This window comes from Nasonia vitripennis, chromosome 2 (genome assembly GCF_009193385.2).
Source record: "Nasonia vitripennis strain AsymCx chromosome 2, Nvit_psr_1.1, whole genome shotgun sequence".
Lineage (NCBI taxonomy): Eukaryota > Metazoa > Arthropoda > Insecta > Hymenoptera > Pteromalidae > Nasonia > Nasonia vitripennis.
This window is the reverse complement of record NC_045758.1, coordinates 6,975,914-6,993,940: the sequence shown is the minus strand read 5'-3', so window position 1 is coordinate 6,993,940 and position 18,027 is coordinate 6,975,914. Positions and strand designations below refer to the sequence as shown.

Sequence of the window (18,027 nt, the reverse complement as noted above, 5' to 3'; positions counted from 1 at the left end):
CGTTGGCACGAGCCCGAGAGTGGGGTATTTTTCGGCGGCTTTTCCCAGGGATTTTATTGCACCTCTCGGCGAAGCGCATCCAATAGCGCCGAGTATAACGTTGCCTCTCTCTTTTGCCGCGCGCAGGCAGGATATGATTTCACGCACACACACAGCGAGCTTGCGGCAGGATAATCCGAGAGAAGCATTCTGCGGTGGACAAGAGGCGGTGGAGAGAGAGAGAGAGAGAGAGAGAGAGAGAGAGAGAGAGAGTGAGAGAGAGAGAGAGAGAGAGAGAGAGAAAAGGAAGTTATGCTGCAATTGATCGCTCGTACAAATTGTGCGCTTTGCGCAACATCTCATTCTCTCTGAGTCTCTCTGATATAGGTATATAGTTTCTCTGCCCCTCGTCGAGCTTTCAGTTCGGTCGAGCGCACGCCCGAGCCCGCTCAAATTAGATTCCGGATTCGTTTGAGGCGATGCATAAAGACCTACGTCGCTGATGTTTCCGACGAATTGGCTGTGCTCGCTCGCTCGCGTTTCTGCCAATTTGCTTTAATTAGTTGGCGTGTAATGAGGCTCAGGCTGGAGTGCCGTATACGTCGATCTTTTGCTCTTTGTTTTTGCGCGACGTTATACCGCTGCATGAAATACAGCTATTTCGGGTACCGAACTCAAAGCTTCCATCGTTGACAATTTTTTTCCTAAAAAGCTTATCTGGAGCGGGCTCGAGCTTGATCCTGTCGACGCTTTGGCTGACACGATCGAGCTTGAGCTTTTTTTGTGAAAACGTAGCTCGACGCGCGAGTTCTATATCCAGACCCGACCTCGAGAGTTAAATATAACAAGCGCAATTTGCTCCCTCGAGAAAAAGGACTACAGCTGCAAACAGCCTTGGTTCGCATCAGTAATTACCTGTGCAGTGCAGTTCGGCTCCATAACAAAGGCACCGCCGGTCTTCCCCCATAACCTCGGCTCCCGCCGGCGCACCGCGCGTACGACACACAGCGTCACAACGGAGATAGAGAGAGAAAGCTCGGAGTAGTCCACGGACCGGTTTACAATCAAGCCGGGCAATAGTCTGGCCTGCGGCGGCAAAGCCTAGGTGAAAGCTGCCGGACAGGCAGAGTTTGGCCGCCGCGCGATGGTGATCAATTCTCCGATAATCCCCGAGAGCGCGTGCAAGCGTCATTAAGCGAGCCTCGTCAGCACAGAGAGAAGGAGCGAGAGTGCGCTGCATTACGCACGGTCGACTAGCTGGCGAAGGCCAAGTGGGCCAGTGTGTGCGCGGAGTTTGGATTAATGCCGAGTACAGCGTAGAGCGCCAGCTCCTGTCAATCCGAGAGAGCCGAGGTTGAGTAATCGAACCGGAGGCGTACTACTCTCTCTCGAACGCGCGTGCACTCTGCATCGAAGAAAAGCTCGCGAGGGCCTCTTAAGATATCAACGAGGGCAACAAATCAATCCCGTCATCAAGTAGAGCAGTCCATTAAGCATCGCCGCGAGCGAGCTGTATGCATACGCGCGCATAATCATCCTGTGCAGCTCTGCAGCGGACTAAGGGCTGCTTATTAGCCGGGCAATGCAGCGTAGGTATCTCTCTCCAGCTCTAGATGCAACAAGCCGACCGTCTATAGTCCTCCGCCGCGTGCACACAAGCCCCCGCAGCATATCATCAGTGCAGCACGCAGTATACACACGCTGGAAGTAGCTGGGAATGGAGAGAGAGAAGGGGGTGGAGGTAAACCCAAGCAAAGACAAATGCTGAACTCGCATCGCGGACATGCCTTGGACCGTAATTAATTCTCGCCCAGTCTAAAGAGGCGGCGGTGGCCATTAATTCGCCAGGTACGCGCGCCACGGCTAATTAATTGAGGCAAGTGCGCGCTCGCGCGTATGACGCCGCCGCCGTCGGGGAGAAATCGAGAGCACGTGCCCTCTCTCTCTCTCTCTCGGTTTGGCTAACTGCTACGGCAAATCCGATCAGAGCAGCTCATTCAGGAGCCGAGTACGAGAGCTTGCGCTGGGGTATTATTGTAGTTTGAGGCCAGCCGCGAGCCTGCCTACTGTTGCTTATGGATTAAGCTCGCGGAGGTGTGGTCGTCGCCTTGGAGCTGTTTTTATTTCAACGCTCAATTCTCAGTATAGCGAGGCACAGCGTTAAAGCGAGCTTTTTAATTTTCCAATCATAACACCGATGCTAGTCCGCTTCCTCCTTTCACGAGAAAAATAAAAAGACGCGGCGTCTTTCAGGCTCGATTAATTGCTTTATTCCCTGAGCTCCTCATTTTCTCTTCGAGCTTGCGCTCGAGCCGAGATCGGCATTGTCGTGCGATGATTTAATTTCAAATATAGCTCAGGAAAAAAAGTACACGCAGCGTATTAAAGCCGAAGCATCCGCCAATCAAACTGTATACAATATCTATCTCCGCCACACAGAAAAGCTCTGATCTTCACAGCTTCTATTCTCAACGGCTGTTTTGTAAGCCGCGCGCAAGCGCGTGTGCCTCGCTTTGCAAATATGCTCCGCATTTTCAATCTCCGGTGCGCTTCTCTCGTCGTTCCACTTACTTCTTCGATTCCTCTATTTCCTCGCTCGGCCAACGCTGTGCTCTCTCTTTCTCGCTCGTTCTCATTAGAAAAATGATTGCGCGCGCGAGGCGTACTGGGACACCCTATATATCTGGAATTTCCATAATAATGTGAGGGAGAAAGAGAGAGAGAGAGAGAGAGAGAGAGAGAGAGAGAGAGAGAGCCGTTATATCGGAACCGCGCGTAGAGAGTCGCGAATTCAAGCCGAACCAGCCGTGGAATGATGAAGTATTGTGCTGAGAAACCTCAGTTCCCTTTTTCCAGCTCTCGGCTTCGGTGTTCGCTCGTGAACGACTAAGCTGTGAGCAGGAGCGCGGAATATTTAGTTTTGTTGTTACGCGATGAAACTTGATTTTCAGCTTACGTTGTATTTTTCCGATGACGCAAGAAAGGTTGGCACTCCGTTTACGGATTATATTACTCTCTGAGCTACCTGACGTGATTTAAATCTTTTTCAAAAGCTTTCATTATGATTATGTCGACTTTTATTAACAAAGCTTGTTTTTGATGAAAAATGCATAACGCGCGGTTAGAAAAAAAAACCATGCAAAAAGCTGCTTAAGTCTCACGCCCAAGTGCGACATCATTGTTGTTATCGTGTATTTTTCTGAAAAACACGATTCTCTTCCTTTTTCACATCGCGGCAATGCTGCCTCTGCGTAAGCATTGAACTTCGTGTCTCGTTATTCGCTCTCTCTCTCTCTCTCTCTCTCTCTCTCTCTCTCTCTCTCTCTCTCTCTCTCTCTCTCTCTCTCTCTCTCACTAACGGGGGGCTGACAGAGCTTGTTATTTGGATCGATTTTCATAGGATTTAACAAAGCCTTCAGCCTCTTCCATTCCCTACATCAGATCATTGTATTCAGATTATATTTAAAGAGACAAGCGAGCTTTCATTAAGCTCCGTAAAAAATCACACGCAGAGTTGACAGCTGAGTATTTTATAACGCTGTAAGGCCTAAAAAAGTAACGTATTTTCCAAAACGTCACTCACAGCTACGACATTTCACTTTAATATTTTTCATCGTGGCGCAATGAAAGTCATATTTTTTACACTGTACATACGCGCGCGCGCACATTTCTCCTCGCACCGCAGTACCGGCGGAATTTCTAGTTGACAGCGTAAAGTGTGCGCGCGACGAAAGATATATGCAGTTTTCGCAGAAATAGCGTTTCTGGATATTACAATGTAAACAACAACGACGATAAAAAAAAGAAAATAATATGAAATCGCTCTGTAACGACGCGAAGACTACAAAGAAAGCGTAACTACTTTGAAATACCCAGTACCCCCCATGGCTCTCTAAATCATTGTCATCTAATTCCATTGTCAAATCGAACGCCGCATCGACGTGGCCTTTTGAATGATATAATATCTAGGTTCATCATTTGCTCTTATGCCGTAAACAAGTTTATGAAACTCGAACAGCCGCGCTTGGCGCTCGCTGTGCAGCAAGTGCAGCTTGATGTACCTGTTGTTGCCAGGAGCAACAACAAACTACGTCAACGATTAATTCAGACGTCGCTTCCCTCGCTCGCGCTTTGACCCAATGGTATTTTACCTCGCGTTGGAAAATGCATCGGGGTCAAAGGGAGAGCTTGTAGATTGATTTATTTATTTTTCAAAATTATACTGAGCTTAAAGAGCCTTTTAAATACAATTATAAATGCATATTACATACGAGCACGCGCGTAGCGCATCCGAGTTGAAAAGAGCCTTTTCCGAGAGTTTCTGTAATGAGCAACTCATTAAAAGCGATTCATCAATTAATATCGTATAAAACAGTTTCACGAGCACTGCACTGTGCTGCTAAAATTTCTTCCCGTACGTCGTTTCACTGATATATTGATTTATTACCGCATACACGTTCCGCGTAATTGAATTAAGTTCGATGAGTCGTGAAAAAATGATGGACGATCCAAAGCCACTTTGAATTTCGAACGTATGCCGCTAATTATAATTTCATTCGTACGTGATACGCACGCAAAAGGTAAAAACGCAAATTAAAACCTTTGTCTTTGATCGTCCTCTGCCCTCGTACGCAGTGAGCTTAGAAAACCTTTAGCTGTCGGAATAGCCCTTCTCTTTTGCTCACGGGTTTCATGGACTTTTCACGGGAGTCGAAATGTTTCTCTCGCACGTCGCGCGCTATACCCTGGGAATTTAAAGGCCAATAAACAGCCGCGCAGCTGCGTTAGAGGACTCGCGATGCTTGTTTTTCCGAACGTTAGCAGGTTTTCCTAGTTTATCGCCGTATTCCCGTGTAGTTTCCAATTAACGACGAAATTTCGAGTAAAAAACAGAACGACGACGAGAATATACGCATACAATACACAGCTCTAATAATAACCCTCGAAACTTTCCTCATTAAAATCCAGCGAGAAAGCCGATAAATGTTTCGTCGTATAATATCCGACACGTCCTATATAAAGCGAATCGTCAATTTTTTCCCGAGCCAAAGTTGAAAATTCCACTGCACAACGCGCGCGCGTAAAAATTGAATGAAAATTATCGTAACGCGAGCGCGACGTGAATTACGCCGCCGTCGATGATTAATTGCCCGCGATACGGCGTCCGCGTGTAATGCGGAAATCGCGTAAAAAGCGCGGTAGGCCGGATTTTTATCACCCCACGTCGTCGCTCGAAAACTCCCCGTCATCGCGAGAGTTAGCTGTGCTGTGTACGTGTGTACGCGTACATGGACTGCGCGCAGCGACGATCGATCGGTGTGTGGCGCGTGATTATCCACGAGGGCGAGGTTTATATTCCTGATGCTGCAGGCGTTCCCGTACCCTGTGTGTGTAGAGCTTTGATTGTTGCCAGAGAGATTGCGAATAGATATTAATACAGCGACACGGGGCGTGGGCTCTGATGATTGATTAATTGACAATAAAGGTTTTAGAGCTTTTGCCCTGGTGGATGATCGAGTGTCCGTATCGCTTTAATTACACCGCTGATTTACACGCTAACATAGTCGTCGGCGTATGAAAAAGCCAGTGGAACACGCGCGGTTTAATCAGACCGCAGTAGAGTGTGTTCGAGTTCGAGTTCGACTGTTTGAATTTCATAATGCACGGAGCCCAACTAAAAACCAACACTCGTCTCTGCGCGCTTCCTCGTTCGAAATTCCGCGAATCGAGCAGCGCACCGGATCAACATTTACGCGAAAAGCCGCAAGCTCCGGATCGCATACATAAGTCGCTCTCGCGCATCAGAGCGGCTTCATTCCCTGTATACCCTAACTCGCGCGCGAAAGCCATCGCAGTAGCATCGCCAGTCGTAGAATAGGTGAAATGTCGGCTGACCGTAGCGCGACCCTTTCCACTCCACGGGCACGAGATTCTCTGCCGCGTGACTTACTATTTGCTCTCCGCGTTCTTGAGCCAGTCGCCGCTGAATGTTTGTCCGATAGCTTCAACGAGGGTGAGAATGCCATTCAATTAGAGAGCATTTCACCCAGGACTACCGGGATGTACTATAAATTCTTGTGGTTTTATCATCGCGCATACACCGCATTCGTCAGCTTTTTTACGCACGGCGAAATGGCTGGTGTCGTACTCGCGCGAATAAGGGTCATACGTGGTAAGCGCCCCGAGAAAATACCCTCGATCATCGGGCGGATTTATTTTTCCCGCTCTCGCTCCAGCCTCTCGTAAAAAATCCAATACGAGTAATGTAGGACGTGTACGCACGGGCAAGGGAGAAAAAATCTCTTCCACAACAAGAGAACGGCAGCCGTGTGTGGTACAGGAGAGAAGGAAAAAAAGAAGGTAGAAAGAAAGTGATGGCATTTATCCCCGGACACCTTTACAGCCGCGTGTATACAGCGTAAAGAATGAGGACAATCATCGTCCTCGCAGACGGGAAATTCCTGAGTCGGCGAGTCATAACTGCGAAATAGCGGCTGAAGCGGAAAGAGTAAAAAGAGAAGAAAAAAGAAAAACACGGCGCATACGTGGAAAAGCTGGAAGAGCGGAGTATCCATCTGCCGGAGCTCGATTCTGCTCTATCGCTGTCTCATCCTCCAGCACGCACTCCATTAACGACCCGCGCTCCCATCAAGCTTCTCCCTCATCCCCGCGCCGATCCTTCTCTCATCTACTCCATGTTTCCTGCTAGCGAGGATTGCAGCGCTGCTCTCGTCGCGGAGATCGATGTTTATGATAGTTTCTACGCTGGATGATGTTGTGACGAGGACGGCTTTTTTTCTATCTTTGTGCGATAAAGCAAAGCTCGTCGATGAAAGGTATGACTGTGAGTTGAGTGACCAGCTGGGGAGATGGCTATATCCATACCGAGAGCGATGATTTTCTGTTTCTCTCTTGTTTCGAAAGGGGAAATTCTCGTTTTTCCCAGTAAACTCAACGAGTGACCGGTATTGGAAGCGAAGAACATCTCGCAGTAAACTTGAGACTTTAGCCAAGACGGATGCGATTCCGCGAAGGTCCAACATCGGTCATACTCGCGGAATCGATATAGGTACGAAAATGAAAAATCATGTAATGGGAAACGAATTCATGCGGTTGAGTTAGCAAGATGCTACGTGGAGTTTATAACGAAAGAAGTTAAGACTTCCTCCCGCGCCACTGAATCTCTGCGATTGTCAGGCTTAACGCTACGAACAACGATAAACCCGACTTCGATCCATTATTTCTGCAGACAATCGTACAGCGGCAAGCTTCGATAGCCAGGTATATAAGATTGGTTTAGTGTTTTGAGAGCTGCATCAGAGAATGTATTTTTTGCTTCTCTGCGGCTTGTTTACACGAGCTATTCGGAAACTGTGGGCTTGATGAACGAAACGGATATACAATATTGTTCAGAAACTTCACGATTCGACTAACCGGAGAATGGGATGCCAGAAATTTTTCGAAAAATCATATGAATGAATGAATTATCGTGCTTTATACATGTTTTAATCATAACAAAAGCCGTAAGTGAAAAAGTCTGTTGGAATTAACTATGTATTATAAAATCGTATGGGCTTGACTTCCAGCTCTTGTTTGCACAAGCACAATACGCTTTGGATTTGAGCGAAAGCCTCGTGAGTGTACGTATATTACAAAGTACAGCAGCACGTGCGCACAATGCGTTGGCTGCGCTTTTCGTGAAATATGCATTCGAGCGCTTAACGAATTAGCGAGTCGGATTAGGCAAAATCAGCTTTGCGCAATGTGTCTGTATATAATTTAATCGTGTAATTTTATGAACCGCTGCTGATAATCATCAAAGCCATATTTCGCTTGAAATGGTTCGCGAAATTAAACGACTGAAAATCATCGAGGCCATGTAAATTTCGCTTCAAAACTCGCTCGATATATCACGCACGCACACACTCTCTTTCCTTTCGTTCGTCGCTCTGTCAAAGAATTGAAATTTTCGTGCAGCTGACAGCCTGAATGGCCTCTCTTGACGCCTAAATGAACATTAATCGACGAGGCCTTTACATAATGCTCAGAGAGTACGCGTTTATAACACGATCCACGCGTTTTCGCTCTCGTACACGACGAGTTCTGTGCGCAGGGTCTATATATCGCGCGGGCTTTTCATACCCCTTCGTTCCTTTCAATTTTCACCGATGCGCTGATTATTATATTCGAGCAACGAACGGCATAACGCACATCGGATGGCGAGTTTCCGCGCATTCAATTTCGTGTAATCCGTATGTATAGTCAGTCGGTTTTTGCGTTAATTGTACGAATGTATAAGGTATAACGTGATACACGGCTAGCCACATGTGGTCCGTTTCATTAGAGTATAGAAATTCGTAACAGTATTCGCAACGTTGATTTTAATTTGGTTTGCGATATTGACTTTCGGGAGATACGTTTCACGAGAGCTTCGTGTATTCGTTTACTTTAGTAATTGATGAAATTTAATTAATATCGACGAAACATCGCAGCTGATTTATTTTCATATGTTGTACACGCCCGCACTGATACATCGCGCAATAACGGTTTATTATTTACCTTGCAATTTGTATAAAAAACAGCGCAACCAGGTGTGCTTTCTTTCCGCGGGTTTATTTTTTTTTATCCGAGCATTCAGCCCTCTAGGCAATCTTTTCTCCTCGTTCCGCGTCATTTTCTCCGACGTACGTCCGAAACAGAGCTATACGACGCGACTATTCGATTCGCGCTTCATTGGCGCGTTCGCGCGCGCGCGCGCGATACTCGCTGCAATCCCGTTCAGGGCCGAATTAACGTTTCATTGGCTTGTTTGACGTCCAGGCGCGCGTGCGCATCTCTCTCGAAGGCCACTTTAGTCCAGCAGCAGGCCGACCGGGTATACGTTTAGCGTAGGCCTTTGCGCGTTATTCGGGCCAGGAGCTTCTCTGTGTCTGATTGCTGAAATCGACCGTGTGCACAGCGGCCCTTTGCGAGAAAGCGGAGCGCGTATAAGTGTGGGTTGTTTCCGTAGGGATAAGGGCACTCGTGATCGGTAAATTTTTTATTTTTTCGGAGCGAAATTTGGAGTTGAACTAATAAAACTTTCAATGCACAAAGCTGTGTGGAGCGAATGTAAAAGAAACTTCGAACAATAGCCGTCGTCGAATACCGCGGCATCTCGTTCGAATGTCAAGTAATACTGTAAAATAATATTCTGGTCTCGGAACTGCCTTTTCCCCCGCACCTGCCTTCGAAACTTTTCTACGTGGTCTCGCTGAGCCGCTGCTACTGCAAGCTCATTTCAATGCTGCGTTCAGTCTCTTTGTCCACTTAAACGGCTCCAATTATGTTAAAGTTTGAAAAGCCGAACAAGAAGCCATACGAGAGAAGGAGAGAGGCCGAACCGTTTTCCAGTGCAATTGTTTTTCATCGCCAATACGGAATCGATATCGTATACTTTTAGCATCGACAGAAATCGTCCATAAAGGTTTTCGCTATTGCGAGTTTTTGAGAGTAGTAAAGTGCAGGTATCGCATTTATAACGAATATCCATCGAACGGAAGTACAGACCTCTCTTAGAACCGCCCAATCGGTTCCACAGACACCCCTGCAAAAAATGCAAGCTCCCCCCCCCCTCTCTCCGCCCCCAGAGTCACGCTTCCCAAGGGCAATTATCCTCCTAAACGTTTCTCTCTCTCTCTCTCTCTCTCTCTCTCTCTCTCTCGGCGAGCAACCCCAAAGGATATCCTATAGCCTGGGCCCTCTATATATATCCCTCCACGGCTTCTCCGTCTCAGACTCGCGCAGCGAGCCAATCAGACGATTAAAAGAGCCTCCGCCTGGCTGCTTGCAGCTCTCGACTCCTCGCTCTAATTCCCCGACGAGATTTCCAGTTAAACCGGCTTCACGTCGCCCTGGCTTAATCTAATTGCTAGTTCCGAAGTCACACATATCCCATAGAGGCAGAGCGAGAGAGAAACTGGCCATTCGAACTTTGGCGCCGCGCACGCAATTCGGAAAAGCTGCGTATGGCGCGGAAATTTAGAAAGCGCACGCAACGAGTTCGCTCGAATGTCTGGCACGATTACTTAGATGGAGGCAGTGCGGGCGAAATTCCGTAGAGACGGCAGCGAGTCGAGAGGAGCAGATTGGAATTTCGAGGGGGTAATACTCGTAAAGTTTGCTGCACGAACACAAGGCGAAATTAGTGCAGTCGGGTTACCAGCGCGCACAGCCGTGTGCGTGGGCGGGGAGAGCTTGCAGATTTTAATGAAGCTCCAGTTTGCAGCAGTTTTTCGCGAAGCAGTTGCGTCGATTGTGCGACATCGGTGCGCCTATTAAATCAGCCAGTACAAGCGGTAGCGTTGACGCAACAGCGTGTATACCGTCGACGATTAAAAAATATGGCACTACCGGTAACAGCGAAGTTGTTCCCGCGTGTTCGCTCGACGAGTTAACAATAGCAATAAAAGGACGAGTGCACAGAGTCCGAATTCGTTGAAATCGCCTATAACTACCTAGAAGCGCTGTAAAACAATCGACACGAAATCCAGTGTAATATTCTATGCACAACAAGCGCGAAAATGTGAATCGATCATTTCCAGTCTGATTCGCCCTGCGGACCATAAACTCTCTCTCCTGCACACGCAGTACATACATACCGAGTGGGGAAAAACGGGAGCGCATAAACACGACATCTAATTTCCCGTAAACGCCACAGCACGCGTTCCCGTTTCAATCTGGCCTCGCTGCGCGCGACGTACTGCAGCATACACAAGCGGAAATTTTTAACTAGCCGCAGCCGCGTGTCGCTGCGGTCTGGGGTCTCGATGGCGTCGCGACCGCCGTTTACGAGGATCTGACTCGTAAAGTCGCTTTATACACCATCGCGCATCCCCCCTCTCTTATTCTCTCTGCATCAAACTTCCATTCGTCGCTATAGCGCGCGGCATTTGCATGTCATTTGAATCGAATTATATCGAATGTATGGGTGAGCCGGAGGCAAGGCACTCCCAGTCGGAGAAATGGCCTTTGAATGCATAAGTGATGCGCGTGCGGCTCTGCTGCTAATAAAACGCGGCTCGAGCAAATTGGCAGTGCGGCTGTTTGGGCCGGGTTAGTTTTGATTTGTGATTTGATTTCCGGCGTTGTATTCGCTATCCTTTTTTTTCGTTAATTTTAATTATTTTTAATAGCTGTTTATAATTTCTGCTTGCAGACGAACGATGAGCTAGTCGAGGTTACAGAGGGTTCCGGCTGCGTCTAGCTCTCGCACGCTCGCGACTTCTCAGAAGGAACAGGGCTATGCTCGACTACCCGACGAAGACCAGTAGCAGCAGCAACAGCAGCAGCAGCATGTCGTTTCTGTTTTCCCGCGGACCTCCGCGCAGAGGTCCGATACTCTGCATAGTGGCCCTGCTCTTCCTGCTCGTGCTCTACCAGCTCGGCATCATCTGCAGCGCGCCCAAGGAGCCCACCGCCGTCATGGTCGCCAAGGAGGTAAGAGCAATTTAATCTGGCGAACGGTTATATCGGCGACGAGGTTTGTTACGCGAGTGAAAACATATTCAGCGCAAGTGGATTCGAGGGCAATATTTTTAGGTTACACTCTCGGGGGCAACGGCCAATATTTGCTCTCAAAATTAAAGCTCGACGCGAAATATGCGAGGTATTGGCTTTGAATTTTATTTCGCGGAAACGTTCGGCGCCCTTTTTCGCGCGGCAAGCTTTTTAATATCTTCATCGCGCGCTCTGTGCGCTGCACGCGAAAGAATTTCAAAAACACGTTGATTTGGGAAATGCGCAGTTGTGCAGTTGCTCACTCTCAGTATCATCACCTAATGGATTTCCGTGCGGCTGAGTCGAGCGAGTGAAAATAATCGTCCCGTCATTAGTCAGAAAGCCTGGCTCGAATTAAACGCTCGGAACAAAGACGGATCCCAGCGGTAAAAATCCCAATCAGAGTGGGCCGTGTAATTCGAAGATCGGGAAGCGCGACGACGTCGTAATCGTTCTCCTTCCGCCTCGATAGCCTAAGCCGTGGCGGGCTTGTCGGGGTCTCTCTTATAAGCCAGAGAGGGATGGGAAAAACCGAGCGCGAGAAGCGACGACTACTGCCTTTCTTTTTTCCGGGCCTTTGGATACTCTCGCTATCAGGTTCCTTTGAAAGGCTGATTGCCCGAGACGGAAGCTCTAATACTGACAGTGGCGCTATAGCCAGACGGCAAAACATCGAATATCTCAAGTGCCTCGATCGATCACTCGAAGCTCTGTCGAATTTAGAAAGTTAAATTCTGCGCTGCACCTGTCGGAGAGCTGGGCTCGATTAAAATTGCATTTCCCGCATGAAATCGCGAGCTTTTCAGCCCCGAAGACAATCCTTATCCGGCCATTCGTCTCCCGCGGAGCTTTTCGCTCGCCTCGAATCGGACGTGCGTCATTCTTTCTCGCGGGTTAAAGGTCCATGAACCTGGCTCGTTAAAGCCTCCTTCCTTCGGCGCTGCCGCGATCTCTCTCCCGAGCTTTTTCCATTTTTCAAAGCAGCGCGCAGTGAAGCTTTGTTCTCGCGGCGAAGAAGAAAAATTGCCCGTGTGTCCCTTAAAAAATTCAACGGCCGCGCGAGCTTAATGAGCGCGTTATAGTTGCGCCCTCTTTTTCGCTCCGCTCTTGTCGGGACACACGGCTCTTTCTCCTCGGTCAGATCGAATTTGAGGTCGAGGGACTCGACGACGTCTCGAAAGGACGACGCTGAAAGACTGTCCGATTGTCTGCCGACCGAGAGAGAGAGTAGCTCGAGGGAGATGAAGAGGTCGTCTAGTTTTTCAGCGCACGAGCGTCGAACTGCCGTGACGAGGATTTTCAGAGACGAAAGAATATCATCATCCCCTGCGCGAAATCAGATTTTCGCTGCTGGGCAATAAATGATGAATGAACATTGCATACGCGTGGCCGTTCGCCCCGTCGACGGAATTAATTGGCAATTTATCAAAAATAAATGACGATTGCGCGGTGGAATCTACGACGGGACACACAGCGATCACCTATAACGATCCGTTACATATATTCCGAGCGATAAGCGTCGAAAGCTCGCGCAGCAACATTAATCATCGCGAAATCCCACACCGCCACTGCGTTCCCTCGAATCATTCGGCGCATTTCATTAGCTCGCCGCGAAATGCCCGTTCCAAAAAAAAGAAAAAAAGAAAACCAACTCACGCAGTCGAGCCTCGTCGACGTTCCACATCGTCAATCCGAGCAAATGAAGCAGGAAAACTCTCCTGCTCTCTTTTCCTCCTGCCTCTCGGAGGTTTTCTCGGTGCTGCTCTCTATTAGCGTGCTCGGCCGAGCGCAAAGTCTGCGCGTCTTAGTCCCGCGGGAACCAGGCGAGCTTTCTCTTTTTGCCCTCGAGTTTATGACACTCGGGGCTATCCGCTGCGCAGACCGAGCGGGAGGAACGAGAGTCAGCGACAATAAAATGCTCGAGACGTACGTGTGTGGAGTGAACGACGATTTATTTATTGTTTAAGGGCTGCAGCGCCGGAAGGTTTTTCAACGAGTTCAGTTTCGGGGCTTTGCTACGGGTTTATATCAGCCTTTTTGCCCCGCTTATAGCGTTAGGTGGAACAGCTTGAGAGCTTTCGATAAACACTACTTATTGCGGCAAAATCGATACGTTCTTCGCCTCGGCGTAACAGCGTTTATACGCGGGGAACGAGGAGAAAAAAAAACGCGAATTGGCTGCAACGAGTACACACAGTTATACGGTGTGCCGAGCGAAAGCGGGCGCTATTCATCAAGCTTACAGCTTTAACATCGTATTAAAAGTTTGCCTGCGCTCGGAGCTGCAAGCTCGCGATTTATCGGAATTTCATTGGAGCGTATTTTATTGAGATTTTCGTTCCTGCGCGCGCTCGCGAAAAACAAAGCGATGGGAGAAAGAATCCAGAAGCAGAACGGAAATAAAGCGAGACTCGGCTACTCTTTGTTTGCAAGGCGGCCTAAATCGAATTCGCCAAAGATAAAAGTACAGCAGAGGCTGCCACGCTGCGCTCGTATATAGTAGTAGTAGTATCGATTACCGATTCATTATTTACGTCTAGCGCGCGTACCACCTCGTCGACGGAATGATCAATGCGATTTGCTCTGGGTACACATCGCACGCAGCAGTGCAATGGAAAAGCCAAGTGAACTGTCGTGCGCGAGTATAGGAGCTCGATGATAAAAACTTTTTCGCGCGTTGGGGAGGAATCGACGTTTCGCCGATAGCGTGTCCAGTAGTAGTAGCACACGGTGTAAGGAAAAAAACGGGCGCGCGATCGCACGCGGCTTGCAGTGACGCAGGCTTTATTTCGAGATGTTCTCGCGATGGCTGTTTGCTGCGGGAGTTTGAAGTGGGGCTGAGGTGGTGCTTTATGAATTTAATTTGTTAGAAAAAAAGTATGCGAGGTTTTAATACGTTTCGATAATACGCGTAGCTTTCGGAACAATGCCTTTGTCGAATATTTTTTCCGATTTCGTGATGGATTTCCGACTGTCATTTTTCACGCATACACGACAATGGATTATATCGTAAAGCTCGAATAAAACAGTGCTCTCCGCGTTCGATTTCAATCAATCAAGGTCCGTTCGTTATGGATATTTCACGGGGATCATTAATAATCAAAAAAACCAAAGGCACACACGGCGAAAAAATATTTCCCTTCCACCCCCGGCAACAAAAATAAAAAAAGCTCTCGACTGCTCAGCAACGAATCGCCTCCTCTGCATCAAGGGCCTCGGCAAAGATCCGCATCGACGCGAAAAAATCGAGCAGCTGCAGAGCACACACTGCCTAAACTTTCCTCCCACATACACAGCTCGCGAAGGTATTCCGGATTCCGGTAAGCAAGACGCGCATTTTTCTCCTCCGCCGTGTCGCATTGTTCTCTCTCTTCTCTCTCCCTGCATATGTACAGCCCTCGCGCACATACACACACGTGTACAACAAACGCCCTCGACTGCAGCGAGCAAAAGCTGCCTGCGCCTCGGGAAAATAAAAGCGAGGGACGGTCCTGCATAAATTTCTCTCGCCGCGTGTCTCGTTTCGCGTTTCTCTCCCCTATATACTCGCTAGCGCGCGGCCCCGTTTTGTCGCGCGCGCATACCTCTTCATTCGCGAAAATAAAAGCTCTCTCTCGCGCGCGCGCGCGACCTACGAGAGCGCGTTAAGTGAAAAACGCTAATTGTAAAATATTTTCCACGCCGAGGAGGGCGTTTTGTAGGAGCCGGAGGCGTCGTTGACGTTTTTGTTGTCTCTTTCGTAGTAGCGGGTGTGTGTATACTTGCTTGGAACACGTCAGCTCTCTCTCTCTCTCTCTCTCTCTCTCTCTCTCTCTCTCTCTCTCTCTCTCTCTCTCTCTCTCTCTCTCTCTCTCTCTCTCTCTCTCTCTCTCTACGCAGTGCGATGCTTAAGTCAATTAGATGCGCGCGCGACGACCGCGTTTATGGCGCAACGAATTATCACCGAGATACAGGACTGGTTAGGTCTTTTTCCGCTCGTTTGTCGCGCAGAATTCACGAGGGAAGTTGTCCCGCGTGCTTTGTTTCGCAGCGAAGTTTTTACGCGATAAGCGCAAGCAAGTTCGAGGAGGGGAATTTATATTCTTGAGTTGTGTGTATCTCTGTATAGGTAAGAGCTTTCGCCGAATGAATAACGACGATCAGACACGACGAGTCTCCCAGAGCTTATATATTTTCTCGGAATACCTCTGCTTTAATATCACCCAGCGAGCTTCGAATGCAAGATTTTCGGCGAAGCTTTTCCGAAGCAACTCTCGTAAACACCATTAACTTATCTTGTTTACAATTTGCACGCTGCAGCCGAGAGCGCGTCCATTAGCATTTTCCAAATTGAATAAGCAGCGCGTATCCATTCCTTCGTCTCTCAACCCGGAAACACTTCGCCGCAGCAGAGCGGAGTCTCGGGGAAAACGAGCCGGTGCCAAAACACACGTGCGGCGTATAGTTTGAGCACAGCGGGTCGCCCGCGTTGGTGGTAACAAAGCTCTCGAGAGGCGCGCAACAGTGGCACACGGGACTTCCCAGCCCTCGCAGCGAGCCCTGAAATATGAGCATCGATATATACATACATAGGGAGAGGGGGAGAGAAGCAGGTAACGCGTAGCCCGCGGTAGAATGGCAGGCGTCACGCGGTAACCTGACAGGGCGCGCGAAGCGCGTTTCCTCGTCTCCAGCAGTAAATCCCAGCCGCGCCGGCGACGAGGAAGAGCTCGTAATACAGCGTGTGCCCCGACGCGGTGAACCGAATTCGATATTATTTTCGGATATTCGATTTCGCGCAGTATTCTGCGGATTGAAGTGTGAACGCGGTGTATTTTGCTTTTTTAGTATTCGCGGCGTCTTGCCTTGAAAAAGCTCTAATTTTTTTTCGATGAACAGCAATCATCGAACGCTTTCTTATAAATAAAACGCAAATCGGGCCAACCAGCAGTTTTCTAAAACCGCAGCCAGACTATCTCCGCATAAAACGTTCCACTCCAAGCGCGAGCTTGCAATCCTCGCGGCTATTCTCACTAGCGCAGGTTACAGTCACCCATAAACGCGGCGGGCGGGCAGTTCGTCCCTTCGGAATCAGCCTTATCTCTCGCTAGCAGCTGCAGCAGCGCGTGATACAAACGTCGGGCCGATAACGCGCGGTTGCAACTACTGCCCTCAGTCTAATGATATAATGGCTCCACTCGCTCCATATCCATCCGCCTGTACCGCTACACCCATATACATATACACTTACACGCAGAGCCGAAGATCTCATTCGTAGATTCCACACCCGGTCTCGTCTGAGCTATCAGTACGTAAGAGACCCTTGAAATGTAATTTTACGCCGTGTGAGCGTATCGCGCGTAGAGGAAAAAGTTTCTCTCCTACTGCGCTCTTTACTTTATTGCGAGAAGCAGCTTTTACACGTGCGAGGCTGAAAAGCGGGTAATTTTTACGAGAAGCGTGTATACGCGATGGATTAGCGCTAGCGTACGTAAAGGGTGGGTCGGATGAATGGATAGGCGTTTTCCGCGCTCGCGAAGGGATAAGCCCGTGAGAGAGCGCTGAGTGATGGGGTATTCTTTTTTTCGCCGCGGGAAATGCCGGAGAGAGTTTTACTCTCGATTTTATTTTTACTTTAACGGCGCGTTTATGTCTGCTTGCTCGGGCTTATACGCGCGGGGATGATGCGATTGCAGTAAAGGCCGTTGTCCAGATGTATACGCGTGTATATACAAGCATGTGAACAATAATAATACATAACTCACGCGAGGAATGCTTGCTTTTCTCTCTCTCTCTCTCTCTCTCTCTCTCTCTCGCAGATCTCGACGAAGCCAACGACGAAGTGGCCCTGCTGGCTTCAGCTAGACTATCGTCGATTCTTCGTAGGTTCCTCATTTGACTCTTTAGCTCGATTTTTTTATTTTTGCTCGTTTCATATTCCGTAGAGAGATTACAGTTGTGTGGAATGCCGAACGATATCGTGTACAAACGCGCGTCGTCATTTTTTTTTCTGCTTCATAGTCGAGAGCTATCAAAAGCGAATATTTACGTAGATGTAGCCTGAACATCGCTCCGTAAAGAATTTATTTGTACTTCGATTGATGCATCCGTTTCGCCGTAGCAATACAGAAACATCCACGATTATCAAAAAAACGGTCAATGTTTTTGCGCATACACATCGAGAGCGAATACGAGCGTTTGAAAATTTGATACATATCCAGCGCAGCTGTACTCCGAAACGTACACAAAAACATTTACGGCCATGCACCCACACGCCGTATTTATTTATCGCGTCTGTATACAGCACACACGCAGTACTTGACTCTCTCGCCCTTTTATTTTTCCAGAAATACGTAGTCGGACCGAACGATCAGAAGGTGTATCCTTACGACCGGAACATGCCGCTGATCTTCATCGGAGGAGTGCCTCGATCGGGAACGACGCTTATGCGTGCCATGATGGACGCTCATCCGGAAGTCAGGTTCGTATATTTACTTTTTTTTCCTCCAAGAACTCGATCGTCGCGGAAAC

General features: G+C 48.5%; 1 protein-coding gene across 7 annotated transcripts in view; it reads left to right on the top strand.

The window, feature by feature from the left end:
• The window catches only part of LOC100123184 (protein-tyrosine sulfotransferase), a 127,624-nt gene that overhangs the window by 101,395 nt on the left and 8,202 nt on the right, over positions 1-18,027 (top strand). For all 7 annotated transcript variants that reach the window (XM_031923804.2, XM_016982793.3, XM_008211682.4 and 4 more), the window contains 2 exons: positions 11,177-11,457; positions 17,844-17,977. In XM_031923804.2, the coding sequence (XP_031779664.1) occupies positions 11,263-11,457; positions 17,844-17,977 (329 nt within the window). In that variant the 5' untranslated portion in view covers positions 11,177-11,262. The remainder of the gene's footprint in view (positions 1-11,176; positions 11,458-17,843; positions 17,978-18,027) is intronic.